We start from the raw sequence: 20,376 nt of genomic DNA on the forward strand, positions 1-20,376 counted from the left end.
ACCCATAATTAAAATGCAGATTAAAATAAGCATCCATAATTAAAATGTGCAGCAAAGCAATCGTATTAAAACAACACCACAATGTACAGGAAGGAAACAACAGAGCATTGTGGAGCAGATCATATTTCTGCTGTCTCAGAGGAGGACATTTCCCTTTTTCTTTTAGGGTCCAGTGTGCTTTGAAGATGTCGCTGGATCCTGACCAGAGAGCTCTGCATAAGGACGTCATGGAGGAGAATCGTGGGATCGTGGCCTCTCTTGGTAAGGCTCCCTGTGGGAACGTTATAGCTACCTTGAAATTCAAAACATACCTCTATGGGACCAACCTCATATATTTTCACGGAGCTCAACCGTGGCCCCTATATCACCTGGGAACCTAACACCCCCACAATAAAGAGTAACTTACAGTTTTTTCTTTGAACAATCTTCCTCAAATTATTCCTTTTTCTACCATGATTGTGTTAGGATATTGATGTTCCGTTCCACCTAAACAGATGTGTGGAGCTATTGTATGTCACATATCTGTTTACATTCCAGCACAGCTTGCTGGGAACTTCAGTTTTTGTATAGCTTTTGCCTCATGCTTCCTGCTCTTAGACATGAAGGAGAGCAGACATGTTTTTCTTTGTCTTGATCTATGCTGAATAAACTGCTTGTAAATATGCTTTACATATGCCTGTGTCCACCCTTCTGTCATGAAGAGTTAATTACTCTGCTGATTAGAGGGTGCTCCAGCTTCTGAAGAGTTCTGAAGCTGCGGGTCACTGTTTGATGCTGTTCCGAGGACCGGAGTTTGCCCGGTTACCGGCCGGTGGGCTGGAGCCAGCTGGGAGCTTGCCAAATGCCCCTGTTTCCCTTGGACGCATCCCAACAGATTGGGCTGGTCTGAACTTCAGAGGCCATCTTAATGGTAGTTTTTATTGTTCAGCTCTGGCCCTTGAGCTGATACGGCTCATCTTGCCTTGAGCCCAGCAGAGTAAAATCCCAGAGTCCGCAAACGAAAGGATGAAGCAGGTATGGTGCTACATTGCAAAAAGCTTTATTCCTAAACTATGCTGAGAGCATACAAATATACATCTTGTCTCTGTGAGAAGCAGAGAGCAACTCTCAACGAAACGACAGAACAAAGAAACAGGAAACCAGTGAACGTCACATCCAGTCTCCCTTTCCTGTGGGAACCCAACAGTAACTTGACTGTGGAATGGAAACATAGTCCCATGACTTGCAGCTGCTGCTCAGTGAGGGAAACAGAAACTAACACTTAAATGTCAGCTTCAGAATTGTTAGGGAAGCTGAGTAGCTTCAGGTTTTTGTTTTTGCTCCTGTCAGTCTTGGGTTGACCAAAGAGAGGACTGGCAGCGAAGCTCAGGTGCTGCCAGCCAGAGAAGAAGCAGGCCTAGGGAGAGGAGAGTTAGCAGCGGAAGGCAGAGAGGAGGGGGAGAGCAATTGCAATCTGAGCTCTGAACAAAGGGGAGAAGAAAAAGAGAGAGTGACAGACAGCTGTGTGAGAGCTACAGGAGTGAGTCAGACGCTGGAATGCAGGAAGCATTCTCTGCCAAATTTAAAGATACTGGAAGAGAAGGTGGGGGCTTCCGTGCTGGGGTAGGGGGAGGAGCTCAGTCTGGGCAACTCCATCTTCTGGGGAGGACGATGAGCAGAGGAGCTACGTCCAAGTTTGCTGTTTTAGCAATAAATCTGAAATTATTAACAGCCAGAGTCCTCTCACGTTTGTGGGAGAGACCAAGCCATAAGAAGGACTGACATTGGAGATGGAGGGGATGCCATGACTGGGCCAAACAAAATCCATCCCAGAGAAGAGCTAGGCTTATGGAATCTAAGGTAGTAGTAGCAGTGATGATGATGATGATGATACAGTGGTACCTCGGTTTACAAACTTAATCTTTTCTGGAACAGGACTGTTCTTAAATTATTATTACTACCTGTGATGAGATATGGGGCTACTTGTGTGTGATCGCTTACACTCTCAGAGTCTTGTAATCAGTTTCAAAACTGTCCCTCTCCGCGCAGCCATCGGTGCATGGCTGCCTTAATCGCTGGCAGAATCCGTCAGTGGGCGTTTCCGGAATTTCTTCCAACATAAGAGTTCTTTGACAGATACTCTATGCCTAGATTCTCTACGTGACAGCTTGCTGCGCAAAGTAGGCGTCCCAAGGGGAGGTCCTGAGCTCTCCCCGCTGTTCTCACTGGAAGCGTCTTGGAGCTGTTCCTCCGATTCTGTTTCCGCTGAAACTCTCCATCTCCCCCTGCTGGTTCCCTCCTCAGCATCCGAGGGTCTCCTAGCATCCTGGAGCCCCTCCACCACTTGGAGCTCCGATGGCAGTTCCCTGACATCCACCTCCCCTCCAGGACCCCCCTCACCCCCCTTCTCCCCCTTTCTCTGGGTGGTGAAGCTGGGAACCCCCGGAAAGAATCTCCCCCATCTTCGGATGACTCGAAAACTGCTCTCCACCTACTACTATCCCTTCTTCCCGAATAATCTTCCCCATCTGATTCTTCTTCCTCTTCCTGTCCTGATTCTGGGAACCCCTCAAACACCTCTTCCTCGTCGGTGGTGCCGAATTGCTCCTCCCAGAACCTAGCTACGGGCTGGGGCCTCCTTGGGAACCGGCGGTGAAACTCTCCTACAATAAACTCATCCCGGACGGTTTCTGCGGGTACCCAAGCATTATCGGACTCCGGTTCCCCTTCCCATGCCACTAAGTACTCCACCTGTTTACCCTTCCACCGAGAGTCGAGTATTTCTGCTACATGACTGCTTCGTTCCCTCTCTTCTACTTGTGGTGCCGCGGGAACTTCACCTTCTCTTCCCCGAAATTCCCGCCCTTCCCTGTGTGATGACAGTAATGACCTATGAAATACCGGATGTAGTTTCATGTTGTCTGGCAGCCTGAGCCTAAAGGCCACCAGATTGACCTGTTGTGTAACTTCGAAGGGTCCCAGTTGCCTTGGCCTTAATTTCTTGCAACCTCCCTTGAATGGTAACCCTTGTGTTGACAACCACACCCGGTCCCCCACCCTTATAGTCTCTCCTTCCCTTCTGCTCCTATCTGCCTGCCTCTTGTATTCTTCCTTAGCTCTATCTAAATTCAATTTCAGCTGTTGATGTATTGCTTCCATTTCTTTCACAAAATGTTCCGCCGCCGGTACGCTCCATCTGTCCTCCCCTTCCCCTGGAAAGGCCCTAGGGTTACACCCATAATTGGCCATGAATGGACTCATGCCCGTGGACACATTTTCTGCATTATTGTAGGCGAACTCGGCCAGGGCTAATTTCTCTACCCAGTCATTCTCTCGGTCATTTACATAACACCTCAGATATTGTTGCAAAATACTATTTGCCCTTTCCGCCTGCCCATTGGTTTCTGGGTGCCTGGCGGTCGAGAAATTGACCTCCACATGCAGTAGGCTCATGAGCTTCCTCCAGAACCGGGATGTAAATGGTTTTCCTCTGTCAGAGTCTACCCTCAAAGGGGCGCAATGCAACCTAAAAATGTGTTTTACAAACAACCTGGCGGTTTCTTCCGCCGTTACTGAATGTGAGCAAGCTATAAAGTGGCACATCTTGGTTAACAAGTCCACTACTACCATGACCGCCGTTTTCCCCTTGGATTTGGGCAAATCCGTCATAAAATCGATGGACACTGCCTGCCATGGCCGTTCTGGTGTGGGTAATGGTTCCAGCAAGCCCGCCGGTGCCGCTCTCTCCCCTTTGGCTCTCTGGCAACGGTCACACCTCCTTATATATTCTCGTACATCTTCCCTCACCTTTGGCCACCAGAAGTGCCTGGTGACTAACAACATCGTCTTGTGTTGCCCAAAGTGCCCAGTGGTAGGACTGTCGTGCAGTTGTTTGAGTACCCTACTCCTCAATTCCCCCTCTGGTATGTACAAAGCCCCCTTGTAGTACAGTGCCCCGTTTCTCTCCTCAACCCCCCCGGGGTTCTCCCCTGCTCTCCGGAGCTCTCTGAGCTTATTTTGGGCGTATTCATCACTCTCTCTTTTTATTATTATTAATTTTTTAAAGAGATTTTTCTTTTACAAATTTATATAAACACATTCATATCCAATATAATACAAAATTCTTTTAGACTTCCCCCTGCTCCCTCCACAATCCTCATAATTTTGAATTTAGTTCACATTTCCTTTATAGTTGTATTGCCAGTTTATAAATATTTACAGCTCTTTTCCCTCTTACAATACCCTTTCTCCTCACAAAGCCTCTTTAAATCCAACTAGCGTTGTCTGTTCATCACAAATATTTTCCAGATAAATCGTAAACTTTCTCCAGTCCTGAGTGAACTTGTGATCTTTTTGATATCTGATTTTTCCTGTCAGTTTATCTAATTCAGCAAAGTCTATCAATTTCCGTCTCCATTCTTCCAATGTTGGTAATTCTTCTTGTTTCCATTTTTGAGCCATTAAAATTCTTGCCGCAGTCACTGCATATTGAAAAAGTTTATAATCCCTTCTTTTAATTTCTCTTCCTGTAATTCCTAACAAAAAGGCTTCTGGTTTCTTCACAAACGTATTTTTAAACATCTTTTTCAACTCATTATATATCATTTCCCAGAAGCCTTTCACTTTCTTACACTCCCACCACATATGGTAAAATGACCCTTCCCTTTCCTTACATTTCCAACATTTGTTACATGTCTTATACATTTTTGCTAGTTTAACGGGAGTGATGTACCATCTATATACCATTTTCATAATGTTTTCCTTTATCATCATACATGCAGTGAATTTCATATTTTCGTTCCATACTGTCAGGGAACTGACATCTAAAGCGCCGGAGGCGCAAAGGCTCACTGAGGGTGAGAGAGCAGTAGCAGCGGAAGAGGGAACCAGTAGAGGGCGAGCAAGAATTCCAAGGGAAAGTGAGTCGGAGGGATGGCTCAGAGACGCTTCAAGCGAAACCAGTGGGGAGGTCTCAGGACCTCCTATAGGGACACCCACACCTCGACAGAAACTGTCACGCCGAGAGGCCAGACGACGTGTTTCCGTTAAGGAGCTTTTATGTTGGAAACGTTTCCGAAAGCAGCCACTTTCGGATTCTACTAGTGATTGACGCAGCCATGCTGGAGGGGCTCCGTCACAGGCAGAGGTTTGAAAGCCTGATCAAACTCTGAGGGACTTGCATTTTACGCACAAGCAGCTCATCGTCCCATCACAGCAATCCGAAAGTCTCCGAAAGCCAGCTTGTGCAGGGAGAAGCATCATGAGCAATCCAGCCGGAACCGGGGAAGCAGGAGCAGCTGGAGGAGGTCCAAGCCTGGAAGAAAGGTACAGGGCGTTGGAGATCCAGTTGGCGCTGCAAACGGCGAGGCTTGAGGAGAGGAGGGCTCAGGATGCAGAAAAGGGAAAGGAGAAAACCACCCCGCTCGCCAGAAAGGTGCCAGGATTGGTGCAGAAATTCGGGGGGGATCCCAGGAACTATCATGCCTTTAGAACAGAGATGCAATACGCTCTAAACTTGCAGTTTGATGACTTCCCCGATGAGGAATCGCGAGTGGCGTATGTGATTGGCCATCTCGAATCCGGGGCGAAAGATTGGGTTAGACCCCTGATGGCAGCGAATAATGAGATCTTAAAGGACACGAGGAAGTTTTTTCGTGCCATGGACCTGATGTTTTCCAGCGATATTGAGCAGGGGGTGGTGCGAAGGCAGTTAATGGCTTGCCAGCAAGGAAGCAGATCTGTCCGTGAGTACTGGACTGAATTTACCATGTTGATTCACAAATTGGGGTGGGACCTATCGGCGGAGCCCATCCAAATGCTTTTCGAAGAGGGGCTTTCTTCAACCGTCAAAGATGAGCTTTCCCGGGGCCCCAGGGCGGAGTCTATGGACCAGTTAACCAAATCTGCGCTGGCCATAGGAGCGTGCCAGGAGGCGAGGGCTATGGAAAAGCGGGAAGGGAAAGGAGACCGTTGGAGGGAGTTCCGCATTCCAGACATTCCAGAGCCACCTTTCCCGCCGGCAGAGCCGATGGAAGTTGGAACAGCGCGGGCGCGCGCAGTTTCAAATCCCAGTGAAGGGCGGAAAAAGGAGGGAAAGAGCGCCAAGAGATGTTATCTCTGCCAACAGCCAGGGCACTTTGCCAGAGTTTGCCCACAAAGAAAGGAATGGCAAGGGATGGCAGGAGCTGTTGGGGGAAAGGAAGAGGAAGGCAAGGAGCAAGTAAAAGCCAACGCCTGGCTGCCACCGTTGGGGCACAGCAGCCAGGCCAAAGAGCAATGAAAGTGCCCATGCCAGAACCCCCCAGACCCGCTTTAGTGATAGAGGTGTTACTAGAACTGCCAAACGGACACCCACTAAAGGTCAAGGCGCTTTTGGATTCAGGCAGCTCCTGTAATTTCATGAGTAAGGAGTTTGCAGCTGAGCACCAGATACAGACTATCCCTTTAAGTAACCCCTTGCAGGTGACTACGATTGACGGCAGAGAGCTGTTGGGGGGAGAAGTTAGCCAACAGACTGTCCCGATGATAATGAGAGTGGCAAGGCACACCGAACAGATAGCGTTTAATGTGGCCATCCTGGGAGGAGCGCCCATCATTTTGGGGATGAGCTGGCTGGCGCTACACGATCCGCTAGTGGGCTGGCATCAGAGGGTGGTCTCCTTTGGGTCAGCGCATTGCCTAGAACACTGCAAGGAGGGGAAGGTGATCGAAGAGAGACATGTCATCCCGGAGGACCGCTGGGTGTGTGGGGCGGCGATGGTGGGGCAACGAGAACTGGTGGAGGAAACGGAAAATGATGAATATGCCCAGGATAAGCTCAGAGGTCTCAGGGGGGAGGGCGAGAGCCCCGGAGGTTTTGAGGAAAGAAATGGGGCATTGTATTACAAAGGGGCACTGTATATACCCGAAGGTGAATTGAGGGGGAGAGTACTCAAGCAGTTGCATGATAGCCCCACGGCGGGACATTTTGGGCAACACAAGACCATGTGGTTGGTTACCAGGGAATTTTGGTGGCCTAAGGTGAGGGAAGATGTAAGGGAGTATGTAAGAGGGTGTGACCAATGTCAGCGAGCCAAAGGGGAAAGAAGGGCGCCGGCAGGGTTATTAGAACCTTTACCCACACCAGAACGGCCTTGGGAAGCGATATCAATAGATTTTATGACGGATCTGCCAAGGTCCAAGGGGAAAACAGCCATCATGGTAGTAGTAGACCTGTTAACTAAGATGTGCCACTTTGTAGCATGCTCACATGCAGTCACAGCGGAAGAAACGGCGAAGTTGTTTGTGGAACATATCTTTAGGTTGCACGGGGCTCCCTCGAGGGTGATCTCAGATCGAGGCAAACAATTTACTTCCAGGTTCTGGAGGAAGCTCATGAGCTTGTTACACGTGGAAGTCAATTTTTCAACTGCCCGGCACCCTGAAACCAACGGGCAGGCGGAAAGGGCAAATGGCATTCTTCAACAATATCTTAGGTGTTATGTCAATGACAGAGAGAACGATTGGGTCGAAAAGTTGGCGTTGGCAGAATTTGCCTACAATAATGCGGAGAATGTGTCCACAGGGATGAGTCCCTTTTTGGCTAATTACGGGTGTCACCCCAGGGCATTTCCAGGGGAAGGAGGGGAGAGATGGAGCGTCCCAGCGGCTGAACATTTTGTAGAAGAGATGGAAGCCATCCATCAGCAGCTCCAGCTCAACTTAGAAAGGGCTAAGGCACAATATAAGAAGCAGGCAGACAAGAACAGAAGGGAAGGTGAAACCATAAGGGTGGGGGATCAAGTGTGGTTGTCAACCCAAGGGTTGCCGTTCAAAGGGGGTTGTAAGAAACTGAGGCCCAGAAGATTGGGACCCTTTGAGGTGATTCAGCAGGTCAACCCGGTAGCTTTCAAACTCCGATTACCCAATCACATGAAATTGCACCCAGTGTTCCACAGGTCGTTACTGTCACCATACAGGGGAGGAGGTGAAGGGGAGCACGTCAGGGGACCAGCCTTGGAAGAGAGGGAACGCCGCAACCATGTAGCGGAAATCCTCGATTCCAGGTGGAAGGGAAATCAGGTGGAGTATTTAGTGGCGTGGGAAGGGGAACCGGAGTCAGAAAACACCTGGGTAAGTGCGCAGGAAGTCAATGACGAGGTTTTAACAGAAACGTTCCATCAAAGGTTCCCGAGGAAACCTCAGCCGATAGCAAGGTTTAGGAGGGAGTATTTCGGCACCACCGATGAGGAAGAGGAAATGGAAGGGTTCGCGGAGTCGGAGTTGGAAGAGGGAGTGGACTCTGATGACGAAGAGTACCTAGAGAGTAGGAACAGCAACAAGTGGAAGGAAGTGTTCGCGACGTCGGAAGATGAGGGAGGTTCTTTCAAGGGTTTTACCTCCTCACCGCCAGTAGGAGAGGAGACGGGAGGGGGTGAAGGGGGCCCTGGAGGGGAGGTGGATGTCAGGGAACTGACATCTAAAGCGCCGGAGGCGCAAAGGCTCACTGAGGGTGAGAGAGCAGTAGCAGCGGAAGAGGGAACCAGTAGAGGGCGAGCAAGAATTCCAAGGGAAAGTGAGTCGGAGGGATGGCTCAGAGACGCTTCAAGCGAAACCAGTGGGGAGGTCTCAGGACCTCCTATAGGGACACCCACACCTCGACGGAAACTGTCACGCCGAGAGGCCAGACGACGTGTTTCCGTTAAGGAGCTTTTATGTTGGAAACGTTTCCGAAAGCAGCCACTTTCGGATTCTACTAGTGATTGACGCAGCCATGCTGGAGGGGCTCCGTCACAGGCAGAGGTTTGAAAGCCTGATCAAACTCTGAGGGACTTGCATTTTACGCACAAGCAGCTCATCGTCCCATCACACATACCTTCTCCCAATCTGCTAGTTGTATATTATAACCAAAGTCCCTGGCCCAATGTATCATAACCGATTTAACTTCTTCGTCTTTTGTTTGCCATTCCAATAGCATTTTGTACATTTTTGACAATACCTTATAGTCATTGTTTATTATCTCTTTCTGAAATCTAGACTCTCCTTCAATATATCTCCTCTCTTTACAATCTTTTTTAAACATTTCATTTGTTTGGAAGTAGTGCAACCAATCATAAACATATTTTTTAACTTGTTCATATGGCTTCAATTTCCATTTCCCCCCTTCTTTAATTACAATGTCTGCATAAGTCATCCAGTCCTCTCTCATATTTGTCTTTTTGACACTCATGACCTCCAGTGGGGATAACCAATGAGGTACATTTGGTTCCAAAATATTTTGGTACCTATCCCATATTTCTATTAGGGCACCTATTCATCACTCTCAGACCCCTCTACCAGTTCTCGTTGTCCCACCAATGCTGCCCCACATACCCAGTGGTATTCGGGTATCACATGTCTTTCTTCCGGCACTCCCTCCCCCTCCAAATATTCTGGTTTCCGGGAGAGAGCGTCCGCCCTTACGTTTTCTTCCCCCGGTACGTAGCGAATCTCAAAATGGAACTTGGAAAACTCCTGTGCCCATCGCACTTGTCTCTGGTTTAATACCCTGGCCGTTCTCCAATACTCCAGGTTCTTGTGGTCAGTGCACACCTGGACCTTGTGTTGCGCTCCTATTAGTAGATGTCGCCAGCGTCGAAATGCTTCATAAATGGCCAGCAGTTCCCTGTCGTATACCGTGTAATTCCTTTCGGACTTATTCAACTTCCGTGAGAAGAAGGCGCACGGCCTCCAGTCTGAGGGATCCTTTCCCGGCTGGAGCAGCACCGCCCCTACCGCTCGGTCTGATGCATCGGTCTCCATCCTCATTGGTTTCTGCAGATCCACGTGCAAGAGCTGTTCTTCCAAAGAGAACGCCTTCGTTAGGCGGTCAAACGCTTGCTGCGCCTCTTCCGTCCACACAAATTTCTTCTTACTGCTGAGGCAATGGGTGATGGGTGCCGTTAAATGGGCAGAGTTTTTGATGAACTTCCGATAGAAATTTCCAAACCCCAGGAATCTCTGCACGTCCTTCCTGGTTCAAGGTGTCTTCCATTCCAGTACCGCCTGTACTTTACTCGGATCCATTGCTAATCCCTGGTCTGACAAACGGTACCCCAGGAATTCCACCTCTCTAGTATGGAACTGGCACTTCTCTAGTTTGACCCATAGCTGGTTTGCTTGTAACCGGCTTAGTACTTCCCGGACATCTCTGACATGCTGCTCCTCGTCCTCTGAGTAGACCAGCACGTCGTCTAAGAAGGCTACACAGTTCTTGTACAGCAAGGGTCCTAGAACGTGGTGCATGAAGGATTGAAAGCATGCTGAGCCCCCTTGTAATCCAAAGGGCATAACGAGATACTCGAAGGCCCCCAGTGGGGTGAACATGGTGGTTTTCCATTCGTCCCCTTCTCTCATTCGTATCAGGTCATACGCCCCCCTTAGGTCCAGCTTGGTAAAAAAATTTCCCTTCCTAACCCTGGTCAAAATGTCGTCAATTCTGGGCATGGGAAAGGCTACTGGTTCCGACACGTGAGTTGACGGCCCTGAAGTCCACTAAAAGCCTGGGCTTATTAGTGTCTTTTTTGTCCACAAAAAACACTGGACTGCCCCCCACCGCTCTCGACTCCCTTATGAAACCTCTCTTTAGGTTTTTGTCTATGAATTCCCTTAACTCCTGCAGCTCTCTGTCCGACATGGCGTACAGTTTGCCCACTGGTAGCTGGGCTCCCGGGAGTAGGTTGATTTGACAGTCAAAGGGTCTATGAGGGGGTAGTCTATCTGCTTCCTTCTCACTGAAGACGTCACTCAGGTCGGCGTATTGCCGTGGTATTTCTCCCTTTTCCCCCACCTCCATCCCTGCCAAACTTGCCATGGCCAACCCAGGGTTTCCTCTTCCCTTGCAGTGCTCCAAGCAATGAGCTGACCCGAAAGAGACCGTCCGCTGGTGCCATCCCACTAGCGGGTCATGTAGCGCCAGCCAGCTCATTCCCAAGATGATGGAAGGTCCCGCTAGTGTGGCTACATGAAATGCAATGACTTCCACGTGCTTTGCCACCCTCATTGTCATAGGCACCATCTGTTGGGTTACTTCTCCCCCCAGCAGTTCCCTCCCATCAATCGTAACCTGCAAAGGACGACTTAAGGGCAGCGTCTGTATCTGGTGCTCTGATGCAAATTCCTTACTCATGAAATTGCAAGAGCTGCCTGAGTCTAACAAGGCTTTGATAGTGAGTGGATGACCGTTGGGTAGCTCTAGCACCACCTCTATGGCGAGGGATGCTCGGGGGGGGGGGTTCAGGCTTGGGCACATTCACCGCTACTTGGCCTGGCTGCTGTGCCCTGTCGCTGGCAGCCAGGCATTGGCTTTTACCTGCTCCTTCGCCCCCTCCTCCTTACTCCCAACAGCCCCCACCATTCCTTGCCATGCCTTCCTTTGAGGGCAGACCCTGGCAAAATGTCCTGGCTGTTGGCAGAGGAAGCACTTTTTGGCGCCCTTTCCCTCCTTCTTCCACCCTTCGTTGAAATTTGAAGTTCCCCTCGCGCGCGCGCCTCCAATTTCCATCGGTTCCACTAGCTGAGAAGATTGCTCTGGCATCTCAGGAATGCAGAAATCATTCCAACGCTCTCCTCTCCCTTCCCGCTTCTCCAAAGCCCTCGCCTCTTGGCGCGCACCAATCGTAAGCGCCGCTTTGGTCAGCTGATCCATGGACTCGGGACGGGGCGCGCAGGAAAGTTCATCTTTCACCGCTGGGGATAGGCCTTCTTCAAATAACATTTGAATCGGGTCCGAAGCCAGGTCCCAACCCAGTTTGTGTATGAGCATGGTAAATTGCGCCCAATACTCTCGGACTGATTGATTTCCCTGTTTGCCCGCCATCAACTGCCTGCGTACCACGCCCTGTTCAATCTGGCTGGAAAACATCAAGTCCATCGCGATAAAGAATTTCCTCAAGTCTTTCAAGGCGTCATTATTTGATGCCATCAGGGGTCGAACCCAGTCTCTAGCCCCCCCCCTCGAGGTGACCAATCACAAAAGCCACTGTCGCCTCCTCATCGGCAAAGTCATCATACTGCAGGTTCAGGGCATACTGCATCTCTGTCTTAAAGGCTTGGTAGTTCCTTGGGTCACCCCCGAATTTCTGCACCAACCCCGGTACCTTCCTTGCAATGGGGGTGGGTTTCCCCTGTGCATCCTGAGCTCTCCTTTCATTGAGCCGCGCCGTTAGCAGAGCCAGCTGGCGTTCCAAATCTCTGTTTCTCTCCTCCAGAGTTGGTCCTCCTCCAGCTCCTCCCGCTCCTCCGGCTCCGGTTGGGTTGCTCATGATGCCTTCCTTCGCACAAGTAGCGTCAGGGACTGACGGATTGCTGTGATGAGATATGGGGCTACTTGTGTGTGAGTGCTTACAGTCTCAGAGTCTTGTAATCAGTTTCAAAACTGTCCCTCTCCGCTCAGCCATCGGTGCATGGCTGCCTTAATCGCTGGCAGAATCCATCAGTGGGCGTTTCCGGAATTTCTTCCAACATAAGAGTTCTTTGACAGATACTCTACGCCTAGATTCTCTATGTGACAGCTTGCTGCGCAAAGTAGGTGTCCCAAGGGGAGGTCCTGAGCTCTCCCCGTTGTTCTCACTGGAAGCGTCTCGGAGCCGTTCCTCCGATTCTGTTTCCGCTGAAACTCTCCCTCTCCCCCTGCTGGTTCCCTCCTCAGCATCCGAGGGTCTCCTAGCATCCTGGAGCCCCTCCACCACTTGGAGCTCCGATAGCAGTTCCCTGACACTACCACTGTAGTAATAATAAATTTTTTTATTTCTACCCTGCCCATCTGGCTGGGTTGCCCCAGCTACTCTGGGCGGCTTCCAACACATATATAATCATGAAACATAAATAACACTAATCTGATTCCATATAAAAAGAACATTAACTTTAAAATGAACAACTTCTACTAGTGGCCAAAATTTTGGAAACCTTTTGTGAAAAGTGTATTTCTGAGGTTTGATGGCTCATAACACCACTTTTGTGTGGAGTAATACGATAAAATTATATAGCAACGGAAAGATAATTTAATGAATAAAGTAATGCAATGACTTTTATGAAGGAGTATTTATTGGAACAGCAGTCATAAAGTGAAAACGTGAAACCTTTGGTAACCATTGGTAACCTTTAGTTTTAATTACGGCCTTACAACGCCTTCCCATGAGGTTTTTAGTTCTGCAGCTCTAATAATGTGAAACCAAGACTGAATTCTGGCCTCTGTTAATTGGGCTTTATTGCTGGGTTGCCTTTATTAACAAGTTTCTTTAGTCGGCCCCATAGATTTCCGATTGTGTTAAAGTTTGAGCTATTCCCAGGACATTCCGGCAGTGAAATATCATTATCTTGAATGCACCTTTTGCACACAGCAGCAACACGACATAGAGCTGAATCCTCTTGAAAATATATAAATGCTCCGGTATCTGGGAAAAGATCACCTGCGGAACACTTCAGTTTGGGCTCAAGTATTTCGTTTTATGTATTTTGGGGCATTTACATTCCCATTAATGACACAAGTTCTGCCCACACCTTTTGCTGCCATACAACCCCAGATCATCACACTGTCTGGGTGTTTCATGGTCGGTGTAATGCAAGTAGGATGTAAATCTTCTCTGATTCTTCTCGCGTATTTCATGCCATCACTACCCAGCAAGGAGATTTGGGTCTCATCCCTCCAAATAACACTGTCCCATTGTTCCACTGTACAGTTAACATGGGTTTAATCTTTTCAACCTTTGTTTGAGAGATAACAATGGCTTTTTCCTTAGAACTCTAACATTTAGACCAGTCCTTGCACTCAACTTCACATTACATGGCTCCATGTCATCTTGTATACACCCAGATGATTTTCTTCTGTCATGTAGGCACAGTCTCTCCACTCGTCCATCGTCACTTGCCTTTGTGCACCTTTCCCTGCCTTAACAAGTCTGATTTTGTAGTGACTGAGTCTCCTTATACCTCTTTCCAAAATATAGAAATGGCAGCTTTGGTTATGTTTTCCCCAATCTCTCTTCTTCATAACTGTAGCCATGTTCACTTAATAGTACAATCTTACATCGCTTTTTGGGTGACCAGTCAATGTTTTGTGCTATTTCTATAATTTTATTATGTTTTACAATGTAAGCAAATTGTGCTTCATTTTTCTGGTTATTTGGCTATAATGTTTGATAGAATATGGTATAATTAAACAAACTTTGTGGAATTGCATTATTGATAAAATTATGTTTCCATTGATATATAATTTTATATTATTACTCCAAAAGAAGCAGTGTTTTGAGCCATCAAACCTCTGAAATACACTTTTCTCTAAAAGGCTTCTGCAATTTTGACCACTACTGTATATCAAACAAAGTAACATTCAACGACACATCAGAATCTCATAATAAATATGTTGATTAATGACAAACAACACATGTAATGAAAACACACCCAACTCCCTTCAGTTCTTCTCCATTTATTCCTGAGGCTCTAATCCCTTTTTGTCTCCATTGCAGATTGTGATGAAATGGAAATTGAGAACAAAGGTGACCACGACAAAATCCCCAGAGAGGAGAAGCCAAATTTGGAGGGTGGAGAAAGCTGCAGTCAGAGCTCCCATTCCACTTCCCATCAACAAAATGTCATTGGAAAGAAACTCTATCAGTGCGCGGAATGTGGAAAGTACTTCAGGAATAGCTCCCATCTCATTTCCCATCAAAGAATTCATACAGGGGAGAAACCCTATCAGTGTGTGGAATGTGGAAAGAGCTTCACTCACAACTACAGTCTCACTTTCCATCAGACAATTCATACAGGGGAAAAACCCTATCAGTGTGTTGAATGTGGAAAGAGCTTCTGTCAGAGCTCCCATCTCATTTCCCATCAAAGAATTCATACAGGGGAGAAACCCTATCAGTGTGTGGAATGTGGAAAGAGCTTCACTGATAGCTCCTCTCTCACTTTCCATCAAAGAATTCATACAGGGGAGAAACCCTATCCGTGCGTAGAATGTGGAAAGAGCTTCAGTCAGAGCTCCTCTCTCACTTTCCATCAAATAATTCATACAGGGGTGAAACCCTATCAGTGTGTGGAATGTGGAAAGAGCTTCACTCATAGCTCCTCTCTCACTTCCCATCACAGAATTCATACATGGGAGAAAGCATATCAGTGCATAGAATGTGGAAAGAGCTTCAGTCAGAGCTCCTCTCTCACTTCCCATCAAAGAATTCATACAGGGGAGAAACCCTATCAGTGTGTGGAATGTGGAAAGAGCTTCACTCACAACTACAGTCTCACTTTCCATCAGACAATTCATACAGGGGAAAAACCCTATCAGTGTGTGGAATGTGGAAAATGCTTCAGTCAGAGCTCCTCTCTCACTTCCCATCAAAGAATTCATACAGGGGGGAAACCCTATCAGTGCGTAGAATGTGGAAAGAGCTTCAGTCAGAGCTCCTCTCTCACTTTCCATCAAATAATTCATACAGGGGTGAAACCCTATCAGTGTGTGGAATGTGGAAAGAGCTTCACTCATAGCTCCTCTCTCACTTCCCATCACAGAATTCATACAGGGGAGAAACCCTATCAGTGTGTGGAATATGGAAAGACCTTCAATCACAAATACAGTCTCACTTCTCACAAAAGAATCCATACAAAGGTCGGAAAAAAGATTATACAGCTTTTGGAGCCTGGCAAATCCGCATCTTTATAATCAGGCCTTTAGCTGATTGACATCTACTGCCCTTTTAACATGTGGGTTTTTGTGTGTTTTTATGTTGTAACATTCCTCAGACCTGTGGGTGTAGGGAATAGGTGCCAACTATTAAAGGCCTGGGGGTCTTTGCCCCCCCCAATAAAATATTTGAGGAGAACTTCCAGTTGGCCGCCCGATTTATGGCGGATGGAAGCTCTTTCGGCTGAAAGAGCCCTGGCACTTTCAAGATTGGGATGATCGTGAGAGTGTCGCAGAATCCCGAAAAATACCTCAGATTGAGCATTCTGAGAACCTGGTGTTCCAGCGGGTACTCTTAGCAACTCCCCTGCTCCCCAGTAAGCGCTAGTAAGAGCTCCGAGAGTGAGCGGGATTGGAGACAGTACTGTGGAATCAACTCGTTTCCTTCATTGCGCGAAGCTCCAAAGTCCGGCGATCGTGAACGACCAATTTCTCGGACTAAATTAAGATTGGAAAATTGTGAGTAAAAAGGGTTTGCATTTGGACATTAAATTTGACTGGAAGGGATTTAATAACGGAGGTCAATCCCTTTCCGCTGAAGTGAAAGCGAAAGCTGTTACCGCTAACCGAAAAGGGGAGGTGTGAGGAGGTCAAGGAAACAAGCTAATGAGTTTAAAGTTATAAAAAATGGATGTTTTTAACTTCTTTTTTCTATTTTTTCGTTTTCTGTATTTTGTACTTTTCTTTTTCTTTTTTCTCTTTTCTTTTTTATGCATTTTTGTATTTATGACTTTGTAAAATCTTAATAAATATTCACAAAAAACAAAAAACAAAAACGCCACTCTGCGAGATTTCTTTACCTCGCAGGGGGTCGACCTGGCTTGTGTGATGGAGACCTGGGTGCGCGAAGGGGAAACTGTTACCTTATGAGAGATGGTGCCCCCGGGTTTCTCCGTCCTCCACCCGACACGGACTGTGGGCCGGGGGGGAGGCATTATTAATCTGGGAAGATTGTTCTTTCAGGGCTCTACCATCACCATCAATCCCCGGCATTGAATGTGTTGGCCTGGTGTGGGGCTCTGAGGTGAGCTTGGCTGTCTGGCTGGTGTACCGGCCACCTAGCGCACCAGCAGCCACCCTGTCAGGCCTGCTGGAGGCGGTGGCCAGCTGGGCCTTGGAGTTCCCCAACTTATTGTTATTGGGGGACTTCAACATCCATGCTGATGCCACTCCCTCCTCACAGGCTCTGGACCTGGTGTCTTCCATGGCGACACTAGGGCTCTCCCAGTTAGTTTCATGCCCCACAAATCAAGCAGGCCACACGCTGGATTTTATCTTTGGTGTAGGTATAGATGGGATCATGTCTCCTTCGATGAAGGTGCCATGGTCTGATAACTACGCTGTGAAAGCCAGGATTGACTTTCCACCCCCACCCTGCTTCGGTGGCCAGCCAATTTGGGCTCGCCCGCAGAGGCTGATGGACCCTGATAGATTCCGTCAAGCCTTGAGGGACCTTGCTCCCCCTGGCAACTCATTGACTGAGCTTGTTGAGGGCTGGAATACCCATCTCCTGGCAGCCATCGATGAGATCGCACCTAAGTGCCCTCTGCGACCCCGCAGAAACCGGGCTCCCTGGTTTACCGAGGAGCTCCGGAAAATGAAGCGGGACCTCAGACGGCTAGAGCGAGTATGGCGGGGTGCCCGTGACAGAGCCTCAAGAACATCTTATAGGGTTTTTATGAAAACCTATGAGATGGCAGTGAAGGCCGCTAAGAAGTCTTCTTGGCCTCCATTGCATCCGCTAGTTCTCGCCCGGTGCATTTTTTTTAGTATAATTAGGTCTTTAACATCCCTCGAAGGACAGCCAAATTTAAATAACAATCTGACACACAGCTGTGAGGCATTTGCGTGCTTTTTTGCGGAGAAGGTCCTGTTGCTCTGCTATGACCTCCCTGCCAATTTGGATACAATAAAGGAACTGGAGGCCACTCGACTGTCCTCTGGTCCAGGTATTGGACCACTTTGACCGGATATCCCCAGCCGCTGTGGACAGACTCCTCCGAGCTGGAAAGCACACCACCTGTTCTCTTGACCCGTGCCCTTCTTGGCTGATTAGAGCGTGTCCAGACGTGGTGCGGACCCCCCTGGGGGATATCATCAATTTGTCCCTTGGCACCGGGATATTCCCAGGGGAACTGAAGGAGGCAGTGGTGCGCCCGCTCTTAAAGAAAACATTAGATCCCTTAGATCTATCCAATTACCGCCCGGTTTCGAATCTTCCATTCTTGGGTAAGGTGATTGAGAGAGTGGTTGCTGAACAGCTTGGTAGGTTTCTGGATGAAACTTCAGCTCTGGATCCATTCCAGTCTGGCTTCTGCGCTGGTCATGGGACCGAGATGGCTCCGGTCGCCCTAACAGATGATCTCTGCAGGCAGCTGGATCGAGGCGGGTCGGGGCTGCTGATTCTTCTAGACCTGTCAACAGCCTTCGACATGGTCGATCACGAACTCCTGGACCACCGCCTTGCCAACATGGGGATTCAGGGCACAGTCCTTCAATGGCTGCGCTCGTTTCTCTCTGGTCGGGAACAGAGGGTGGCGCTTGGGAGGGGAATTGTCATCGCGCCACTCCTTGGTGTGTGGAGTGCCTTAGGGTGCGATACTCTCCCCGATGCTTTTTAACATCTTTATGCGCCCCCTCGCCCAGCTTGTCTGGAGTTTGGGGCTGGGTTGCCATCAGTATGCCGATGACACCCAACTCTATCTGTTGATGGATGACCATCCAGACTCGGCCCCAGATACATTGACCAGATGTTTGGAAGCTGTGGCTGGATGGTTACGTGGGAGCCGGTTGAAGTTAAATCCTTCGAAAACAGAGGTCCACTGGCTGGGACGGGACGATATGAGATTGAGGGGGCAACTCCCATCTCTTGCGGGGGTGCAATTAGTGCCAGCACCATCCGTTAAGAGTTTGGGTGTAATCTTCGATACCTCCCTCTCTATGGAGGCGCAGATTACAGCTATAACAAAGACGGCATTTTTTCATCTCCGCCAAGCTAAGCAGTTGGCCCCTTATCTCTCTCGCCCTGACCCAGCCACTGTGATCCACGCGACGGTCACCTCCAGACTGGATTATTGTAATTCGCTGCCCTTGAGCCTGACCCAGAAACTCCAGCGGGTGCAGAATGTCGCGGCGAGACTCCTTATGGGGTCTTCGCTGCGAGATCACATTTATCCGGTACTATACCAGCTGCACTGGCTCCCGGTGGAGTACAGGATCAGGTTTAAGGTGCTGGTTTTAACCTTTAAAGCCCTATATGGCCTAGGACCCTCGTACCTATGGGACTGCCTCTCCTGGTATGCCCCACAGAGGAACCTACGGTCTGCAAATAAAAACATCCTGAAGGTCCCAGGCGTCAGAGAAGTTAGTCTGGCCTCAACTAGAGCCAGGGCCTTCTCGGCTGCGGCTCCAATCTGGTGGAACGCTCTGTCACAAGAGACTAGGGCCCTGCGGGACCTGACATCTTTCCGCAGGGCCTGCAAGACAGAGTTGTTCCACCAGGCCTTTGGTCAGGGCGCAGCCTGACTCCCTCCTCTGGCAACCTGCACAGAATTTTGTAACGGTTGCCATTAATTTGATTTTAATTAATTTTTATAATGAAATGTTTTTAGAATGTTGGATTATTTGATTGTTGTTAGCCGCCCTGAGCCCAGCTTCGGCTGGGGAGGTCGGGATATAAATAAATTTTATTATTCTTATTATTATTATTAAAAAGAATAAGACTTTGAAAGGGGGGAGCTGCTGAGCTGCCTGTTGCCGTCTGTGTACTAAAAACCTGTGGACTGAGTCTAGGTGAGCGGACCTTGAAACTGTGGAATAGTTATGGCTAATGGTGTAGATAAGCCTGAGAAAAGCAAACCTAAAGATAGAAGAGGCTCTAAAGCACTAACTTTTGAAGAGTCGGTGATGCAAATGTTGACTGAAATAAAACAGATGGAAGAGGAACCCAACAGAGCGTACAGGAGCTTAAACAAGAATTTGTAGATTTGAAAAAAGAAATTCAAGAAGTCAAGGCAGAAGTTACAGGTCTCAAGACAAGATTGTCGGAATTGGAAAGTCCCTCAGAGTCCCTGATGTGGAGAGGAACCAACAGCAAGCGCTTAAGGCAATTGCGTTTTTGCCTGGAAGAGTCTGGGACCAGAAAGAGGAGACACAAGAAGATTGGAAGAAATTTAAAGAATATTTAGCAAAATATTGTTATATATGATAATGAGAAGTCACTTGAAAGTAACAAATAGGCTTAGGACTAAAATATGAACGTGTTGTAAAATATGAAGGATTAGAATACTAATAAAAGAGATGAGGGTAGTAAATAGGAGATAATTTTATTAGAAATATGATTTTGGAGGACTGTTACAATGTGATACAATGAAATTCAGTTAGGGGGGACTCGAGGAAGTCAGTTAACAATGTAAGGTAAATTGGGTTTTGAAAGGAATAATTGTTTCTATGTTTTTCTTTTGTATTCTAATGTGTTTTCTTTTGTTGTGTGTTGTGTTGTGTTGTGTAATGTTATTTCTTCTTAGAAATTTGGAAAAGCAATTAAAAAAAATTGAGAAAAAAATTGAGGAGGCCACCCCCCAGGTTTTGTTTTTATTAAAAAAATGCAACCTTTTATTCTTCCACAACTTGTCATACAACTTCTCTTTCAATTTGCCCTCTTAAAAAATTTAAAAATAAATGCACAAGGTCATTAG

The 20,376-nt window shown here is 47.9% G+C and overlaps 1 protein-coding gene across 2 annotated transcripts; it reads left to right on the forward strand.

Moving 5' to 3' along the window:
• The first annotated feature begins 193 nt into the window (after nucleotides 1-193).
• On the forward strand, nucleotides 194-16,294 carry LOC309369217 (uncharacterized protein). 2 transcript variants are annotated; one of them, XM_081909991.1, is made up of 2 exons: nucleotides 194-261; nucleotides 14,463-16,294. In XM_081909991.1, exons 1-2 carry the CDS (start codon nucleotides 228-230, stop codon nucleotides 15,656-15,658), a joined length of 1,230 nt encoding a protein of 409 aa, XP_081766117.1. In that variant the 5' UTR covers nucleotides 194-227; the 3' UTR covers nucleotides 15,659-16,294. The 2 variants fall into 2 exon arrangements, with proteins under 2 accessions (XP_081766117.1, XP_081766118.1); XM_081909992.1 differs by lacking the exon at nucleotides 194-261 and adding an exon at nucleotides 13,106-13,433.
• The last annotated feature ends 4,082 nt before the right edge of the window (nucleotides 16,295-20,376 follow it).

This window comes from Podarcis melisellensis (assembly GCF_964234715.1).
Source record: "Podarcis melisellensis genome assembly, chromosome: 4".
NCBI lineage: Eukaryota > Metazoa > Chordata > Lepidosauria > Squamata > Lacertidae > Podarcis > Podarcis melisellensis.